The 20,588-nt window shown below is 41.8% G+C and overlaps 1 protein-coding gene across 1 annotated transcript; it reads left to right on the top strand.

The window, feature by feature from the left end:
* The first annotated feature begins 10,457 nt into the window (after window positions 1-10,457).
* NRPB1 (RNA polymerase II large subunit) lies at window positions 10,458-20,284 on the top strand. Its single transcript, XM_087392485.1, has 14 exons — window positions 10,458-10,927; window positions 11,531-11,794; window positions 11,912-12,217; window positions 12,314-12,472; window positions 12,642-12,803; window positions 12,921-13,141; window positions 13,281-13,422; window positions 13,623-13,958; window positions 14,059-14,345; window positions 15,188-15,446; window positions 16,081-19,103; window positions 19,206-19,298; window positions 19,430-19,483; window positions 19,697-20,284. Exons 1-14 carry the CDS (start codon window positions 10,844-10,846, stop codon window positions 19,776-19,778), a joined length of 5,472 nt encoding a protein of 1,823 aa, XP_087248611.1. The 5' UTR covers window positions 10,458-10,843; the 3' UTR covers window positions 19,779-20,284.
* The last annotated feature ends 304 nt before the right edge of the window (window positions 20,285-20,588 follow it).

Below are 20,588 nucleotides of genomic sequence, written 5' to 3'. Positions count from 1 at the left end.
CATTGGTTAGGAAGATGGACATCTTCAAGCGAACTGCACTAAGTTATGGTTTCTATAAGTTAATGATTAATGGAGCAAATAGTATCATACATTCAGAAGTTGACATGTTTGTGGCTATTGTCCTTATCGCCTCTCACCCGCTCCGCTACAAATTCTGTTTGAAATTTTACATTGTCGTGGGCACATCGCAAGTCAAATGTTTTGAAATCTTCCAGTGATAAAATGGATATGGGTACATCGCAAGTCAAATGTTTCAGTCTTAATATGCGAAACTGTTTAATCAAGCACTATTGAAGCCAGAGTGCTCCCGTGCAGATCAGTGCACGACAGACTGAATATTTACAGGAATGCACACTCATGTTCATGACATCACAACAGTACTATCTGGTTTTACACTTACGAATGAGAGTTGACGTAGTTGGGGTAGCCTTATCTTCTCTGCATATTTAGTCTACACTACTTTGGCCAACTAGTCACAAGTGTCCAATTCATAAGGTCGTTTGAAATTTGCCGCTGGTGCCTTTGTGAAAGCTGGCCGCTGGCGCCTGGACTCCAGTAGAGCTATTGACGCACACAGTTTGAACTTTCGCGAATTATAGGTGCACGGCAGTCCAAAAGGAAAAGAAATTAATTTACACTGGTTATGTAAGACTAGAATAACCCGTTCATGATGGTTTGGTTGTGGTATTGAAAAAACTACCAGTTTTCAGAAACTGCTACACGTTCTGTGTGGTAGTTGTTTGTCACTGAATTAAATAATGTTGGTGTGGCAACTGTTTCTCGATGTATTGAATATGAAGTATCTTTGGTTGGTAACTTAGTAGCGTTAGTTTGGTTTCATTTACTTTGGGAAAACAATGATTTTCTTCAGTTTTTCTTTCCTTTTTTGTTAAGTTTTCGTTGTTTTTTAGTTTTAATATTGTGGGGAAAAAAATCCATCAACATATAACAAATAAATTACAAACAATTTGTTACATAGGAACACTTTTGTGCCAAAGAAAATAAGAGAAAAGAACCTTTAAAATTAATCATTGCAGTGAGCAAGGCATCTTTCTTAAAGAAAGCTAGAAGGAAAGACCTCCAAGAACCTTTCGATCCAAACGAAGTAAATTCGAATGATGGGCGTGTTGTGTGCATCCAAGATAAAACTTTGGCACTAGCTCAAGGGAAGCTTGTAGGGGGGGGGGCAATAGCTTACCTTTGCTTTATATAAGCCAAATCACTGATGCAATCACCCACAGGTTTGCTTTTGAGGGGAAGCTCCTTGTTAAATATGGAACCTACAAAGACAAGAAAGCCACATATGCAACTTGCTTGCTTGCTGATTTTACCGATCATAGTAACTGTGAGACTGTGACATTGGTCGTCTCTCACGCTTTTGTTCAGCAATACAATGCTTCGCTGGTCCTTGATTCTTTCTTTAGGATTGAAATGTCTATTCCCCAGAAAAAGGGTCCAAGCCACTTTGTGTTTGAGCATTCGATAGCTGATTTTGCGCCTCAAGCATCTTGGGCAATTCGCATGAAACAAGGCTCAATCTCATCGACCGTAGTTGCCACCAGAAGTGTTGTTGTCATAAAAGTAGAGGACGGTGCAGGAGTTGTGGACCAAGTAGTTGTTGCTGATGGGCCGCACAACGAAGATTGGGCAGCTGTAAGTGTTACTTTTTCCATCTTAGTTTTTGCTTGGAGTAATTGCTCATCGCTTTTTTTTCACTTACACACTTTAGTTCCAGCTTTCATTTGTGGTGGAGCAAAAGGCCGTGCTCACACACGTAGGGCAAGAGTACAATGACCATGGTGTTGTTATGTACACCCTTAAGAATGTTTCCTACATGACAGTGAAGAATGCACTACGATTCTATGACTTCACTATACTTGTTGAGATCCCAAATGGAGAAAAGAAATCGGAGCTACAACAAGTATTTGTTACTCAAGTTTCCAAGCTTGGATATGGGGAGCAAGTAAGTTTCCATACCTTATGCTTTACCCTAGTACTTAAAGGTTTAGAATGGCTTTTTCCTTCTTTGCTGTAGGTTCATGGAATCTTGCGCTTCACAAATCTAATGCGCAACTCGTTGAATACCAGTGTGGAGCCTATGGTGGATCGTGTGTTAGTCGTGACTTGGCCCATCTCTATTGCTACACCTGTGCGAGTGTTCAATACATTGAGCAGATTCCTCTTCTGAAAGGCCGCATCCAGCTCCGCAACAATCCAGACGTAGCGGTGACTATCCGTGGAGCTTGCGATGCCCACGCCTTTCGTAGATTTGCACAGTGAGAGTGTTTTGATTGTTCGATCGATGTTGCTTGGCATGCGACCCAGTGGTAGCTTCACAATCAATAACTCAGGCCACTTGGTTGCATTTGAGCCAAATGCATGACATGCAAATGTTGTAACCTTTTTATAAGTTCTTTTTAATATAAAGTTGCTACTTTCCTCTCTATGTGAGTTTGCTAATTTGTGCTTGGGCTTTTAGAAAAAAAAACTTCCACGCTTTTCAAGATGACCAATGAAGTAGACATACATGATTACGACAATGAGCGTCCCAATGCCTTCAAAAAACTGCATCCAAACAACTACGATATCCTAATGTGTTTGCTTGATTTTTTCCCTCTTCACACGTATGATCAGTTAGCATAGCTTCTGCACGACTCCATCATTCTTCAAACACCTATTTCACCTCCTTGGAAGCAGCTCTTAGAGCAACTTCACACAGAACAGATGAATGCTACACCGCTTGAACTAATCAAGACTACTGTCAAAAAGTCTTGCAACTCACGAGCAATATTGCATAATTGCCTTGAGCGATTATCCATAGAGTTCCAATGCTCTTTCGAAGTTCTTTGGCCTACGCGAGGCTTTTATTGTGGGTAGCAATGAAGGCACAACACACACTTTGATTGTCGATGAAATGGCTTGTCCAGCTGAAATATCTCCACTCCACAAGCAAATTCAAAAGCGCAAATACAATTTGTGGGACCTAGTCGAAGACGCACACTTGCTCTCTCTATTAGTGGACATGCCAGATGCAACGGCAAAGACAATTGCAGAATGACAACTAGAGAAATTCCCACGAAGCGGACAATCATTGCAAGCAATTGTAAAATGAGCATACAAAAGAAAAAGGGATTGAGAAGGGATTACACCCTAGCAATGGTGCCCGTAGCCCACACAAGTGAAGTGCAAGCTCAACAGAATAATGAGGTCATGTTGCAAGTTGCAAATGATGGTGTAATTGTACGAGAATTGTACAAGATGGTCATACAAAAAACAAGGCCACTGCAAGGTACTTAAGAACCATCAAAGATACACCCTCTTTTCCTTGCAAGTGCTGCGGAATACTTGGCTTCAAAAGAAAAATGCGTAGACGAAGTTGCACAACAACAAACTTCATGCTCCAACAAGAAATTATGGGAGCTAACAATGACCCTGCCTATCTTCTTTGCAATGCATGCTACACTCACATTCGCAAAGCTAAAGTACCTAAATTCACATGCAAAAATATGATGTTGAATACGCAAACAAAATATACGAGCATGCTAACAGCATTAGAAACACGATTGATTTCAATTAGAATACCCGAGGAATACCCTTTGCACAAATTCGTGAGCTCACATACAAAGGGAAATTTGGTCTTCATGGTGCAATTGTCAATGTGTTCGCCAATGTTGACAGAGCACAGAGTGTGTTGCCTCATTTTTTAAATGATTGCTCAATTGTCATGGTCACTTTAAAACAAAAACTAGAATATGCGCATAGTTACATGAGTGGACTTGTGCGACCCACGCTCACCTTGCGTGCACTCAATGAACTCCTACACACACCTTTGTATAAAGAGCACAATGTCTCATTAAATCGTGCGTGGGCCAAGCACATCGCAGAGGCGAAGGACAATGTAACATTAGACAATGCTAGCGAGCAAGATAACCCCAAGAAAATGAAGACGATATTCCAACTGATACTTTGGTTCATGGGATTTACTCAAACACAAGTAGTTGATTTTGAGGATAAAATAATTAGCATCGCCCCCTGCCAAGGATTCTCTCCACTAAGTATCTTCAAAGACAAACCATGTGAAGAGCTTGCATTCCCAAATCTTTTCTTTGGCCACCCAAGAAACTACATTGTGCCTGAACGCACCAACTACCAGAACATCGTTCGGTGGGAGCTCTCAAACAAAGACATGCATTTTGCGATGTGCGTTGAAAATTTATTCTTCAAAACTATGAAAATGCTTGTTGCACAAGTCCTCTCCTCCTCATGGGTGTGAATGCGCAAAGGCCAGCTTCGCGGGCAAAGAATACAAGCAAAACACGTTACACAAGACACAAACATCGAACAACTCTTGCAATCCAATATTGGATTCCGTGACTTTGTCTGCCTTCGAACTTACATTGACTATAAGCACAAGTTGAAACAAAATTTGTTCGCTATGCTATGCCAATTGGGACCGCCAACTTTTTTTCTCACTTTTTCTGCTGCAAAAAAATACTGGGCCCCACTAGTACAGTGTTGCATAAAGTAAAGCAGCAAGGCTTGGTGTCCGCCCACCCATCAACAAGCGAAAGTTTGCATGATTTAATTCGATTAGATCCAATAACAACTACAAGATACTACGTACATAAATTTCAGTCAATGAAAACTTTGCTTAGGCAAGATCCTTCAATCATTGGCAAGGTGACCGATTTTTTTTTTGTGACAGAATTTCAAAATAGAGGAAGCCAACATGACCATGGGCTTTTATGGGGATTAAGAATGCCCCTGCATATGGAAAGTCTCCCAATGCCACAATTGAAGAGCTTGCTGACAAATATATATGCACAGACATCACAAATCTTTCGCTTGACAACAAAGACATTTAAAGGCACAGACACAGGAAAACATGCAGGAAAAACGGTGGTAGTTGTCGCTTCCATTTCTTGCGACCACCTATGCGAATAACAAGGATTCTAGATCCACTCCAAGAAACAACATGCACTAGGACACACAAACAAAACTACACAAAAATCATCTCTTTTTTAGAAGGAGGTCATGCCGAGACTTTGAACTACGACAAACTCTTGCAGTCTCTTGCACTATCAGAAGACGAGTACATAGAAGCTTTGCAATCAAGCATCACATAGCCTACCCTATTCCTATGTAGGCATCCAAAGGACATATACACAAACAATTTCAACGTAACTATAGCCAAATTGTGGGCTGCTAACACAAACGTGCAGTTCATAATGAACCCGCACAGAGCAGCAGCTTATTGGACTTCGTACATGACGAAAGTTGATCATGCTACTTCTAAAGCTGTCAAGCAAGCCCTCCAACAAAGCTTGCAAGTAGGTGCACTAGCGAATGAGCGCATTCGAAAGATAGGGAACGCAAGCTTGAACACACAACATATAAGTTCACAGCAAGCTGCTTACTTGACGCTATTACTGCCACTAACAAGCTCATCAAGAGAGTTCTATTACATCAACATGAGCCCAGCTGAAGAACGCACAATGTTGCTCAAACACCATTTTCAGCTAGAAAAAATGGATCCACAAAACACTGACATCTTTTCGCCAAACATAATTAACAAGTACACAAATAGATCCACCCAGCTAATTAACCTATGTCTTGCGGAGTTTGCAAGTTTGTACACTACAATTGGACAATCAGCAAAAAAAAGAAAACGCATGAAGAATATCCGCTTCAACAACTACAGCAACACTAAAGACCTGAAAACCACTACAGAGAATTATGTTTGCTATATTTGCCATTCGTTGACAAAGAGCTTGAACTCGATGATGCTACCCCCACTTGGCATGATTTGTACTTGCATGAACAAGAAACAATAAATACTAATAAAAACAAGTTTAACCGAAACATCATCCCACAAAGATGGCTTAACAACCAAACAACAGTGGCCATATCATCAAGCTCCACAAGAAGTATACAAACTCTAGACAACAGTTTCGACTTACGCGTTGAAATTGATGGTCTCTGCAGTTCACACCACCACAACAAGGCAACTGATTTCACATTTGTCTACATGCCGAATGACCAATACTACGACTTGGGCAAACTAAACAACAAATAGTGTTTGCTTCTTGAACACATACTACTTAAGAAACGATTGCAAAACACAACACCTATTCGCCTTTTCCTATCTGGCGATGTTGGTACAGGCAAAACATTCACACTGCTACTCTTGGTGCAAGCTTTGGTTCGTCATTATTCGCACGAGCAAGTAATAGCTATTGAGTTGCCAAAAGTCCTGCTCTTAGCATACACTGGTAAGCCTGCATACAACATAGGCGGAACCACCATCCACTCAGCGCTACACCTACCGTTGCTTGCATCCATTTATAAAAGCCTAGCTACAGAGAAGCTAGAAACATTGTCGCAAATGTATAAAGATGTCCAATTAATTGTGATTGACAAGATTTGACTAGTCGGTCAAAACACTATCACTGCAGTAGACATGCGTATGTGAGAAATTAAACACAACCACCTTCAACCTTTTGGAGGAGTAGATATAATATTGTGTGGGGACCTATGCCAAGCAAGCCTGACAAAGGACAATTGGATATTCTCATGCAAACCATCAACTCTAGCAATGTCACCATCTGTTTGGAGAGACAATGTGCTGTACTATGAGCTCAACATGCCCATGCGCCAAAGCAATACTCAATTAACCAATTGAATCGAATAAGAACTACATCACATAGCTTGGACGACATTAACACTCTTAACTCCCTATATTGCCAACCACCAGTTGGCCCAACAAAGGTGCCCTATCTTTTTTACACAAACGCTGCCAAAGACACACACAATCATGCTTTCTTCACACAACTACCAGCCAACAACTCCCTTTTGTATCAAAGCAAAGGACGTCAGGCACAAAACATGTAGCAAAACAATAAAACTACCATTGGACGCAAAATCAACCGGAGGGCTGCACAAAGAACTGCTCCTAAAGCTTGACATGATAGTTGAGATATACAGTGGCAACCTCAACATTCCCAATGGATTAGTAAATGGCGTTGACACCATCTTCAAAGGCACAACCACAAATAAAACACCTCCAATTATATGGATAGAGTTTGCAAACCCACAAGCAGGACTACAAACAAGAGCTTCTTATTCCCATTTATACAAAGAAGAAATTTTAAAAACATGGACACCAATCTTTCAAATATCGCGTGAATTTCAAGTAGGCAAGAACCAACTCAACAGTGTGTGCAGGCACCAATTCCCTATTCAACTAGCTGCTGCAAGAACAATTCATCGTGCACAAGGCCTATCCATGGACTCCCTAGCATTTGATCCTTCCGGCATAAAGTCCCATGGGCTTGTGTACACGGCACTCTCTCGTGTATGTGACCCATCAAATTTGCATATCTTGCAACCACTGCAAAAGTTACATATCAAAGTAGACAAAGCAGTCATCAAGGAACTAGCTCGTTTGCATGAGACGCGTGCATGGGAAACACAACAGCTTGACTTCAGCACACTAGCGCCCAGTACACTATTGCTACAATCGCTAAACATAAGGTCTTTTGTAGCTCACCATGACAAAATAATCAAAACAACTAGCATACTCGCATCCTACATACTTTGCTTGCAAGAGGTGCGTCTAAATGCATCCACAACATGTTCGCTACAAATGCATGCCTGCGTCTTCGGTGGAGAAGGCAAAAGCATGGCCACATTTCACAAAAATGACATTGTGCTCATTGCAAAACATTTTATTCAGACAAAGGAGTTGAGTGCTTGCTAACCACCTTCAAGACCATCAAACCCAACAACGTAACCATCATCAACGTGTACAAGCCACCAAGAGCAAGCACGTCTAGCCTTGTAGCTGCTATAGATCAACTTCTGCAATACGTTCACCCGCAAGAACCTGTTTACATAGTCAGTGACTTTAACATTTGCTTCAACAAGCCCAGTTGAAACCTCCGCACAACTAATTCTTCAACCAACAACGATTTACAACTCTACGCTGGACCAGATTTGGGTGCGTAACAACCTCTGCAATCAATACATGAGCGGCACAAACTATGTTCATTGGTCTGATCACTCGCTAATATACACCATCATCCCGAACACATGAACCTACTGACTTTTTAAAAGAAAGACCCCCTGTGCAAATTATCTGGAGAGTACAAAAATTGTGTTCTTTTTTTCTTGCCTTCCACGCTAACAAAAGCTATCATCTGAAGCTCTGGGTAGGCCATATGAATAATATTCATCTTGTTAATCAAATTTGAAGGAGCAATTGGTGGTATAATGTCTGGTGAGGCAGTAATTGGTTCTCTTAGAACTCCCCCTAGGCCTTCTCAATTGATGTAGCTAGTGTAGTCATTTAAGATCCTATAGAGGCTACACAACATCTACATTTATCTGGTAATCTTGGTGATTCTTAAAGGTGAAGCAAATGAGGAGAGGCATCATAAAATTTCTATCTCATGAACATTGCCTTGCACCTTGGAGTGGGTGCCCTACCCAAGTTTCAATTTGCATTGTTACATCTACTTCCCCTATTGCATAAAGCCTCTATTGGCACTCCTTTGATCATTACATTTGGTGACACTTTTATTGAAGACCCTGCCTCTCTTATTTCTCTTTAGGATCCTATTTGAAAAGCATGCAATGCCGTATTTAAATATGTTACATGATGATGGTATTATTTAAAAATAAAAATAAAATGAGAATAATGGGGGCCACAATTCTTGCAATTATAGCTTGAGTCACATGGATACCCATGCACATACACAGGCAACAATGAGAAAGAAAACTAGCATCAAACAAGCACACAATGAAGAACCAAGTTCTCCCATTTTTCAAAATGGGAAATGTCTTGAGGAAAAAGAAGGCTAAGGGACACGTTATAAAACATGGCAGCAAGCGAGCACACACATGAAGAATTCACAACTTTCTTTATGGAAAATGACTTGAGGAAGAAGAAGGCTGATGGACTCCTGATGGACACTCTTCAAGATGAGCCAATGTATCCTTCATTACAAAAGTAGGTCACATCACTCCCCAATTTCTCTTTTCATTCTTCCATGGTATTAAAAACTGGCTGATCATGGACATACCTCTAAGCCATCATTGCCTTAATCAAAAGTACAAATTAAGAGCATAGAAAAAGGATGTTGATAGGGCCCTTGGTTAATATGGAGGCTTGGAAAGGCATTGACCATGTTACACACATTTTAAATGTATGACATGCCCATGTAAAGGTTTCTCAAGTAGAGAGGAGCATAATTCTAGACAAGCTCATTATCACTCGTGGTGGCTTGAACCTTAGTAACGCATGTGCTTAATGAATGGGACTAGGTCCTTAGTCTTAGTCTCCGAGAGGCCTTAAATTTGTTGAGCTTCATAAGAAGTTCCCTAACGTTTCCAAAAAAAAAAATCGCTTCAAAACACCAATGCTCCCACTCCCCTAGATGCTCAAGGCTCCCAAATATACCTAAATCCTTTACACTATATGCGTTAACTATGGCTACTCATATATCTCTATGCCCTACATATTAAGTATAACGTTCCTAGATTATTATGTATACTCCTGAACTTATGAGGATAGGCTGAGGCTTAAAGGTTGTTGTGCACCCAAAATAAGTGGGAGTCGTATGAAGCCAAAAATGCCAACTAAGCTCAATATACACATCAAATTAAAGCACAAAAGGGAGTTAGGTGAACTTATTCACAAAAAACTGAGGTTTAATGTCTAGTCAATGGAAAATTTTGAAAATTAAGTTTCGAATTTGAAAATAGAAGTTTTTGAACATGTAAATTTAAAGGCATTCTCTTTAAACCTTCAAAATTTCAATAAAAACCTTTTAAAATTTCACCTTAAGGTTTTAGTGTGTGTTAAGGAAAATGCTTTCTGTGAAAAGGACCTTTGCGTGCCTCGATTGGCAAATGCACCACCCCTGACATTTGCAGGGAGATCGGGTCCTAATAGACCCTGTGTTGCGTCTCGTGTCCACCATTTTACTCATTTGTTTTTTCCTTAAAAATTTGACAAAATTCTAGGATTCAGGTTCAACTTTGAGTTAGTAGTTTCGTGTTCCACGATGGAAAGTCTTGCCATACCAGGTTATCAACCAAAACCCAGCCATGATTGTAAGGCTGCCAGCTGCTATTCTAGATTGCTTTCTCTTTTGCATCCAAAAGCGTTGGCTGTATGACGATGCAAGGAGCCGATGCCCAAGCGCGTGTTGGTCAAAATATGTTGCTTAAACTAACTAGGGGCACAAGGCCGGGATTGCTAGAGGGCTGCGGGGGATATGGTGATTAGGTCAAGGGTGTGAATGGGAGTGGGGGGTAATGCTGATTAGGGCAAGGGAGGTTAAGAAGAAGGGAGGGAAATTAAGGGGAAGTAATGGGGGATTAGGAGGGGAAGAGGAAATGGGAACAAAAGGAGAGGAGTTCTTTGACATAATGCTTTTCAGTCTCATCTCTCTCAGAGCTCTGTTGTTACAACGCGAGGCGGTGGCTCTGCGTCTCCTACAACATCGAAATTTTGCAATACACAATCAAATCAATCGCTTCCCTTCTTCCATTCCTGCTCCCTCAGCTCTTTTTCCCTTCTACCTCCCCTAGGTATTCGCTCCCTTCCCTTGTTTTCGCTTCAGCTCAGCTTCGCACAGCCCCAGTTTCAGCGATCCTGGGCTTGTCGGAGCAGAAAGAATCAGTTTTTTTTTCCGGGGGAGGTTGCCACTGCTAATGCCCGGTCTCAACATTTGGGGCTTCTGAGAGCGTCCATTCTCTCGCGTGGGCCTGAATTTCCCTGAAACGGAGCGGACGTCTTTTTGATAGAAGAAAGGTTTCATAGAAAGTTGCATGCATAATGGATCAGCGGTTCGCCTATTCGCCAGCCGACTTGGCCAAAGTGAAGTTGGTGCAATTCGGCATAATGAGCCCGGATGAAATTGTAAAATCTTGACCCATCTCTCCTCTGTGTTGCGACGTACGTTGCGGCTTTTGGATTCCTAGATAAGGAATACGTCCAGTAGGCAAAGTTAAACTTGGAAAAATCATCGGCTTGTAGCCATGAATGTGAAGAAGAGGGCCGTGATTTGTGAACCAGTTTTGCTTCTTCTCAGATTTGACATCTGGTGCTGTGCCGTCCATGAGAATTGATTTTGCCATTAATAATGCTCTTAGCCGCTCTTAAAACAAGTCCTTCTAATATTGACACATGTTATCGACATGCTTCCTCTTAAGAGGAAACATTGCTTGCAATGTACCTCATTTCACAAGAAACCATTGCTCTTATACACTCATTATGTATATGCTTGAAAATTTCACGTCAAATTGCTCTTGTGCTCTTTGAATCCCTTCTTCGAAAGAGAATTTGGGGGGAGGGGTCTGTGCTCAGACGAGCGTACATTCTGGCACACATTCTTGCATGCACAGGGATACTAATATCACATATAAAATATGTCCACGTATGTCCATAGAGGTGAAAGCATCCTTTTGAGAACAAAGGCTTTAACTTTCTTGGTTTTTTCATGTCTTCCATCTTTCTGTGCAGCGGCAAATGTCGGTGGTCAAGATTGAGAGTAGTGAGACATATGATAGGGGAAAGCCGAAACTTGGTGGTCTGAGTGATCCACGCCTGGGAACTATTGATCGTCAACTAAAGTGTGAGACCTGTGCGGGGAGTATGTCTGAATGCCCCGGACACTTTGGCCATTTGGAACTAGCAAAGCCCATGTTCCACATTGGCTTTTTGAAAACAATTTTGACAATCTTGCGGTGTGTCTGTTACAACTGCTCTCATGTTCTTGCAGATGAGGTATTGTAACAATCTTCACTACATTATGAACGATTTGACGCCTGGTCATTTTCTGGTGGTTTTTGAGTACATCCCTTCTAATATGTATAAGGGCATTGTCTGTTTTTCCGAGTACAGGAGGATCACCGTTTTAAGCAAGCAAAGAAGGTAAGAAATCCCAAGCATCGACTGAGAAAGATGCTTGACTGCTGCAAGAGCAAGCAGAAATGTGAAGGAGGTGATGATATTGATGAAGACCAAGGGCAGGACGAGGAGGTGGAAAAGAAGAAAAGGCATGGTGGTTGTGGTGCACAGCAACCCAAAATTACTATTGATGGTATGAAGATAGTTGCAGAGTTTAAGGCAAGCAAGAAGAAAGCTGACGAGCAAGAACAATACTTACCAGAGCCTGTAGAGAGGAAACAGCAATTAAGTGCTGAGAAAGTAAGACTTTTCTCTATTCCTTTCTTCTTCCCCCTTTCCAGCAAAAACACCTTGTTGCTTATTTTCCTGAGGACATTTTTGTTTGTGGGGGCATAGGTGCTGAGCATCTTGAAGCAGATAAGTGATGAAGATTGTATGCTTCTGGGATTTAATCCCAAGTATGCTCGCCCTGATTGGATGGTTTTGCAAGTACTGCCAATTCCTCCTCCTCCTGTGAGGCCATCTGTTATGATGGACACATCAGCACGCAGTGAAGTAAGTTGATATTGCTCTCCTGTGCTATGCGCTCTGAGAATTGTGATGTGGAGTTGGAATTTATGGTTTCAATGAATTCATAATGATTTTTGCATGAAGGTTGGAGGGTCAACTCCCGAGTAGCTAATTTGTAAACCTAGAACTGATGATGATATTTTTGGACTTACAGGATGATTTGACGCATCAACTTGCAATGATCATTCGTCACAACAATAATTTGAAACGTCAAGAGCAAAATGGAGCTCCTACACATATAATCAATGAGTTTGCACAGCTTCTGCAGTTTCATATTGCCACATATTTTGACAATGATTTGCCAGGCCAGCCAAGGGTACAGTCTTTTTCAGCTTTTCTTTATCAACCAATATCATATTTTTGCCAAGCAGTTGGCTCGAATTTGGTTCTTTCATCAGAGACATTTGATAACCATTATCTAACTGGCTTTCAGGCTACCCAGCGATCTGGAAGGCCAATAAAGTCCATTTGTCAGAGGCTTAAGGCAAAAGAAGGGCGGATAAGAGGAAATCTAATGGGAAAACGAGTGGATTTTTCTGCTCGGACTGTCATCACGCCTGATCCAAACATCAATATTGATGAGCTAGGAGTGCCATGGAGTATTGCTTTGAACCTTACATATCCGGAGACTGTAACTCCTTATAATATTGAAAGGTGTTGAGTTTTTCATCCTATTGTTCAGTACTGGAAGGAGTTCGGTTTTTTTTTGCTTTTCCCCTGGTTTTTTTTTGTGGGGGGGGGGGGGGGGAGGGTGTACATGGATTGCCGTAAACTTTTCTACCTCATCTTACAGGTTGAAAGAACTGGTTGAATATGGGCCGCATCCACCACCTGGGAAAACTGGTGCCCGGTATATCATCCGTGAGGATGGGCAGCGCCTGGATCTGCGCTTTCTTAAGAAAAGCAGTGATCGCCATTTAGAGCTTGGGTACAAGGTAAGGGAATGAAACTACATAATGAGCTATTACTAGCCTTCATTAAGGTTGAGTGTCGTTGCTTCCTGAGACGTGTTAGAAACTCAGCATGTCGCTGTGTGCAAACGTTCTGTGATGGAGATTAGGCTTTTGAAAATCTACAAATGTACAGCCAGACTTCTGATCTTTTTGGTTCGATTTACCATGTTGTAAATGTGCAGGTAGAGAGGCATCTGAATGATGGGGACTTTGTCTTGTTCAATCGGCAACCCAGCTTGCATAAGATGTCCATCATGGGCCATAAGATTCGGATCATGCCCTACTCTACTTTCCGCTTGAACCTGTCTGTCACGACCCCTTATAATGCTGATTTTGATGGTGATGAGATGAACATGCACGTGCCTCAGTCCTTCGAGACAAGGGCTGAGGTTTTGGAGTTAATGATGGTTCCGAAATGCATTGTTTCACCGCAGGCAAATCGGCCTGTCATAGGAATTGTGCAAGACACACTTTTGGGTTGTCGAAAAGTTACAAAGAGAGACACGTTTATTGAAAAGGTATGTCCCATGTTTCCATTAACTGCTTTGGGCCAAATGTTTTATCTGCAGAATGACAGGCTTGTACTGTCCATGACTGACGATATGCATTTATGTGTAGGATGTATTCATGAACATTTTGATGTGGTGGGAAGATTTTGATGGCAAAATTCCGGCTCCAACCATCTTGAAACCAAGACCATTATGGACTGGAAAGCAAATTTTTGGTCTAATTATACCTAAACAAATCAACCTTGTCCGTCCTGCAGCGTGGCATGATGATACTGAGGCAGCCGATTTTTCTCCTGGAGATACCATGGTTCGCATTGAAAGAGGAGAACTTATTGCAGGGACACTTTGCAAGAAAACTCTGGGCACGTCATGTGGTAGTCTTATCCATGTAATCTGGTAAGCATTTATCTATCAACATTATACAGTGCAAGAGGTTATTTACGAAATGTGTATATGAAAAGATGTGTCAGCTTGAATGATGAGAATGTGGGCTACTTTTTGATTAGCCTTCTCTTTTAGTCCTAGCCTTTGTAACTTCTGAATCTGCCCTTCACTTTTGGAGGGCTGACAGAACCTCAATATGAAGACTTTGTATAAATGAATGCTTAAGTATGTGTAGGTGTGCGGATATGTATGTATGAGAGCATATTGTTTATACTATGGTCTTCACCCACCGTTAGGCATTGATGATATTCGTGATGGAGTTTATGGTTTTCAAGCTTGTGGTTGATTACCATGAGTTTGAAATTGAACTATGTCACACAAGAGCAAAGCAGCCGTGAAAGATCTCATTGTGTGCACCCACTTTCAAGTAGCCATTAAAGACTGTAGTATGCACCCATGAGCAAGCAGCTGTAAAAAAGTCATTGATGAAGGTGAATAGGGGGTATTTCATTTTTTTGGGGCAAGCTGCCATGTTTCAAAAGGTTTCAAAACATTTTTGAGGTTCCTATTTATTCCTTCTTGATCCAACTCAAGACCTTTGAAAGGCCATTTGTTCTGGATTTTGAGTTTTTTTTTTTCCTTTTGGGGGGGGGGAGTTGATTTTAATTTTTATTTTTGGGTTCACAAGTACTGTCTGTTAGGCTGTCACATTGGTTGCTTTTTTCTTCCCACATTTTTCTCACATTTTTTTCCCTTTGATAGATCTTAAAGGCACAAAGCATCCTGTCTTTAACTGGAACATTGCTTGGGGAAAATTTGTATTGGGCTCAATATTGCTTCTCTGACTTGAACAGGGAAGAAGTTGGACCTGATGCAGCTCGGAAGTTTCTTGGGCATACACAGTGGCTTGTAAATTATTGGTTGTTACAGCATGGTTTCAGCATAGGAATTGGGGACACTATTGCAGATGCTGGAACTATGGAAAAGATCAATGAAACCATTGCTAAAGCTAAGAATGAGGTGAAAGAGTTGATCAAGATGGCACAGGATAAGCAGTTGGAGGCAGAGCCAGGAAGGACAACAATGGAGTCTTTTGAGAATCGAGTTAATCAGGTAATCAATAAACTTATGCTCGTTCTTCATTCAAGATAGTAGTGTGCGTGCTTAAATATACTTGGGAGTTAGTACTCCAATCGAAGCTGGGAGTTAGTACTCCAATCGAAGCTTAACTTAAAAGTAGATCATTGCTGACTCAAACAATGCATGTCCTGTGTAATGCTTATCCGGGCAATCATTTGGACATAGGATTTGGTCTGTCTAGCATCTATTGAGGGTAGTAGTCTGAGATTTTGTTTGTTGCGTTTTTGTGACGGAAAACTTCCACCTTTTTGCTTAACAGATGTTATTTCCTGTACTTCTTTCTGTCAAAGTTCCTGCACGGTCATACAGTTTTGGCTATTATGTGTGCTATTTTGCTTATCTGAATATTGAATACGGCCTCCTCCTTATCTATCATAAGTGTTTTGGAGTGGGGGTTTATTTCTGTATTCACCAAAAATTGGGTTCTGTTCTTGATGACATGTGAATGTCCAGATATTGCTGCTGTGTGTTATTTGATTTTGCTAGATGTGTTGACACAAATTATTTTACACTTTATTGCCTAATTTTTGGTTGGTGATTTGTAGTTGGTTTTCCCTACATTCTCAGAAAGATGGTGACCTTTTTCATGGTCTATCTTCTTGTGCAGGTGTTGAATAAAGCTCGTGACGATGCTGGTAGTAGTGCCCAGCGCAGCCTGTCTGAAAGTAACAATGTGAAGGCTATGGTGACAGCTGGATCGAAGGGATCTTTCATCAATATTTCCCAAATGATTGCTTGTGTAGGACAACAAAATGTGGAAGGGAAGCGGATTCCATATGGGTTTGTTGATCGAACTCTTCCACACTTCACAAAAGATGACTACGGGCCAGAAAGTCGTGGGTTTGTGGAGAATTCTTACCTTAGAGGTCTCACTCCTCAAGAGTTCTTTTTCCATGCCATGGGAGGAAGGGAAGGGCTGATTGATACTGCAGTCAAAACATCTGAGACAGGGTATATACAAAGAAGATTGGTCAAGGCTATGGAGGATGTGATGGTAAAGTATGATGGTACTGTGCGGAATTCCCTTGGTGATGTCATACAGTTTCTTTATGGTGAAGATGGTATGGATTCTGTCTGGATAGAGTCACAGAAGGTGGACTCCATCAAGATGAAGAAGAAAGAGTTTGACAAAAATTACAAATTTGAGATTGACTCTGACAACTGGAATCCAGACTACATGTTGGGAGAGCATGTAGAAGATTTGAAAACTATTCAGGAATTTCGTAACGTTTTTGATGCAGAAGTGCAGAAGCTGGAGGCAGACAGACGCCAGTTGTGCACAGAGATTGCACCTTCTGGAGATAATTCTTGGCCCTTGCCTGTGAATCTAAAGAGGCTAATTTGGAATGCACAGAAAATCTTTAAAATTGACTTCAAGAAGCCTTCAGACATGCATCCGATGGAGATAGTTGAAGCAGTTGATAAGCTTCAGGAGAGGCTGAAGGTTGTGCCCGGAGAGGACCACATTAGTGTGGAGGCTCAGAAAAATGCTACACTGTTCTTCAATTGTTTGTTGCGCAGCACCCTTGCCAGTAAACGGGTGCTGAAGGAATACCGACTGACAAAGGAGGCATTTGAGTGGGTTATTGGTGAAATCGAGACCCGTTTTTTACAATCATTAGTGGCACCTGGAGAAATGATTGGCTGTGTTGCAGCTCAATCAATTGGTGAGCCAGCCACTCAAATGACATTGAACACCTTTCATTATGCTGGAGTGAGTGCGAAGAATGTCACTCTTGGTGTTCCTCGTCTTAGGGAAATCATTAATGTAGCCAAAAAAATTAAAACTCCATCTCTGTCTGTGTATTTGAGGCCAGAGTTGAATAAAGTGAAGGAAAGGGCAAAGAATGTCCAATGTGCACTTGAATATACTACTCTGCGCAGTGTGACACAGGCTACAGAGATTTGGTATGATCCTGATCCCATGAGCACCATCATTGAAGAAGATATTGAATTTGTAAGGTCATACTATGAGATGCCTGATGAGGATGTTGCGCCGGAAAAGATTTCACCATGGCTACTTCGTATAGAATTGAACAGGGAAATGATGGTTGACAAGAAACTCAGTATGGCAGACATAGCAGAAAAGATAAATTTGGAGTTTGATGATGATTTGACATGCATCTTCAACGATGATAACGCTGAGAAGCTGATTTTACGGATACGGATTATGAATGATGAGGCTCCAAAGGGTGAAGTGGCTGATCAATCTGAGGATGATGTGTTCCTGAAGAAGATTGAAAGTAACATGCTGACCGAAATGGCTCTCAGAGGAATTCCAGATATTCACAAGGTCTTCATTAAATCGACAAAGTCGAATAAATTTGATGAGGTAGATGGTTTCAAACCAGACACTGAGTGGATGCTTGATACAGAAGGTGTGAATATGCTGGCTGTCATGACACATGAGGACGTTGATGCCTCCAGGACAATCAGCAACCACTTGATTGAGGTCATTGAAGTGTTGGGCATTGAAGCTGTGCGACAATCACTATTGAGTGAGCTGCGGGCTGTCATCTCTTTTGATGGATCCTATGTGAATTACCGACACTTGGCAATTCTTTGTGACATTATGACATACAGGGGTCATCTTATGGCAATCACACGGCATGGTATCAACCGCAATGACACAGGTCCCATGATGCGGTGTTCGTTTGAAGAGACGGTGGACATTCTTCTGGATGCTGCAGCATTTGCAGAGGCTGATTATCTCCGTGGAGTAACAGAGAATATAATGCTTGGGCAATTGGCACCTATTGGCACTGGTGATCATGCTCTGCTTCTGAACGAGGAGATGCTAAAGCATGCTATTGAGCTACAGTTGCCAAGCTACATGGAGGGTCCAGATTTTGGTATGACCCCTGCACGGTCACCCATCAACAGGTCGCCACTCCATGATGGAATGATGTCTCCGAGCTACCTATTGAGCCCAAATGTCCGTTCATCTCCAATCACTGATGCTCAATTTTCACCCTATGTTGGGACCTTGACATTTTCTCCATCATCTTCTCCTGGATACAGCCCTCTATCCCCTGGTTATTCTCCTTCGTCTCCTGGATATAGTCCATCATCTCCTGGCTACAGTCCAGCGTCTCCTGGCTACAGCCCTACTTCTCCAGGTTACAGTCCCATGTCTCCTGCTTACAGTCCTACATCTCCAGGGTACAGTCCGACATCGCCAACTTATTCCCCTACCAGTCCGTCCTACTCTCCGACCAGCCCATCCTATTCACCAACAAGTCCATCTTATTCGCCAACATCTCCTAGTTACAGTCCTACATCTCCCAGCTACAGTCCTACATCTCCAAGCTACAGTCCCACTTCTCCTGCTTATAGTCCAACTTCCCCCAGCTATAGTCCGACTTCACCTAGCTATAGCCCAAGCTCTCCTGCATACAGTCCTACTTCGCCTGCATACAGCCCAACTTCTCCAAGTTATAGCCCTACCTCTCCTAGCTACAGCCCTACATCCCCTGCCTATAGCCCAACATCACCGAGTTATAGCCCTACATCACCAACTTACAGTCCTACTTCTCCTACTTACAGCCCTACTTCTCCTGCTTATTCTCCCAGTAGCCCTCGGTACTCTCCTTCTAGCCCTTCATACAGTCCCACATCTCCAAGCTACAGGTGAGTTAATCAATGCTAATGTTTGCCTTTCTTTTTCTGCTTTTATGAAGCTATTTTCATGAAAACATGAATTGGAGAATTGACGTTTTGCATTTGTTGCAGTCCGACATCGCCTTCATATTCACCCACTTCACCATCATATCAACCGACGAGTCCTTCGTACAGTCCTGGGTCTCCTTCTTACTCTCCGACTAGGTATACTTACGCTTTGTTGGTGCAAACATATATGTATTTTGTTAGTTCAATTGTATATTGGTGCAAACATATATATATTTTGCTAGTTCAGTTGTAGCTTGCAAGCCTTCTGATATGCCTATCGCATGCAGCCCGGCGTATTCACCTGCAAGTCCAGCATACAGTCCAACATCACCACAATACAGGTACATTTATGTGATGTATTTTCGGACATGCAGGTGTATGTGTGCGTGTGTATGTATAGGTACCTTTATGCGATGTATTTTGAGGGCATAAAGTGGTGTGTGTGTGCATGCGTGCATGCATTGGAGTGGGTGCGAGGGAGGAGGGAGGGAAGGGGAGAGGGGACAGGGAGAGAGAAACAAACTAATTTGAATTGTTCTCTCGTGCGGTTGCAGCCCAAGTGGAAGCTATTCACCAACAGCACCAGGCTATTCTCCCTCCTCGAGCCAGTATACTCCAACAGGAAGCAGCAGATGATGTTGAAAATCAGTCTGATCAAGCTTACCTTGCATGCTATCAAGTGTGCTTTTGATTAAGGATGGGAATGAAGTTCCACTTAGAGCTGCAGAATTGATGTTATTGATGGATGGGGAAGTTGGCATTTTCTCATTGAGATTGCAATCGGAGTTGAGGGAAACAGGACTGGATCTGTTTTCTCACAATGTTGAGCAGGAACAGGACTGCATCCAGTTGTAAAAAAAAATGCGCGAAGTCTTGTAAAGACCCTTCCGGGGTTTTGAGCATATGTAACATACCGCTGCCAGTTGTGAAGTGTGATGCAATGCCATCTACAAGGTCTGATCATGTATGCGATTGAATATCTTGCATATATTGCTGAGTATTGCGGCAGTCTTGTCTAGAAGCCACGGTGTGTTGAGTTGGCAGAATGCAAGACGAATCTGTATATTTGAAAATCAGGATAGGATGTCCTCAGTACTGTGAACAGTGAAAAGATGACAAGACTGATCAAGCATTGATGAAAAGTGCAGGTTTAATGGTTTGTTCTTGTGATGGCTTCCACATTTTTAAGCTGCATATTATCCACGTGTGTGGTTTATCTGGCTATCCTTGGAGGTTTAAATTGGTTTGTCTGACTCTTGCGGATTTAAAGAATCTGCAGTGGTTTTTATAACGTATGCTAGAATACTCTTACCTTAGGCAATAAACATGCCTATACTGTAACTTACTTTACTGCAATTTATTACCCTGTATCTCTATGTCTATATCTCAGATTTACTTTTTGTGCTGAACAGGCTAGCTGCCATGGTTAATCGTGTTTGTTGTTAG

Source organism: Dipteris shenzhenensis, chromosome 21 (assembly GCF_047967505.1).
Source record: "Dipteris shenzhenensis isolate YYH24624 ecotype China chromosome 21, Dip_SZ_1.0, whole genome shotgun sequence".
NCBI lineage: Eukaryota > Viridiplantae > Streptophyta > Polypodiopsida > Gleicheniales > Dipteridaceae > Dipteris > Dipteris shenzhenensis.
This window is presented reverse-complemented; position numbering and strand designations above follow the sequence as displayed.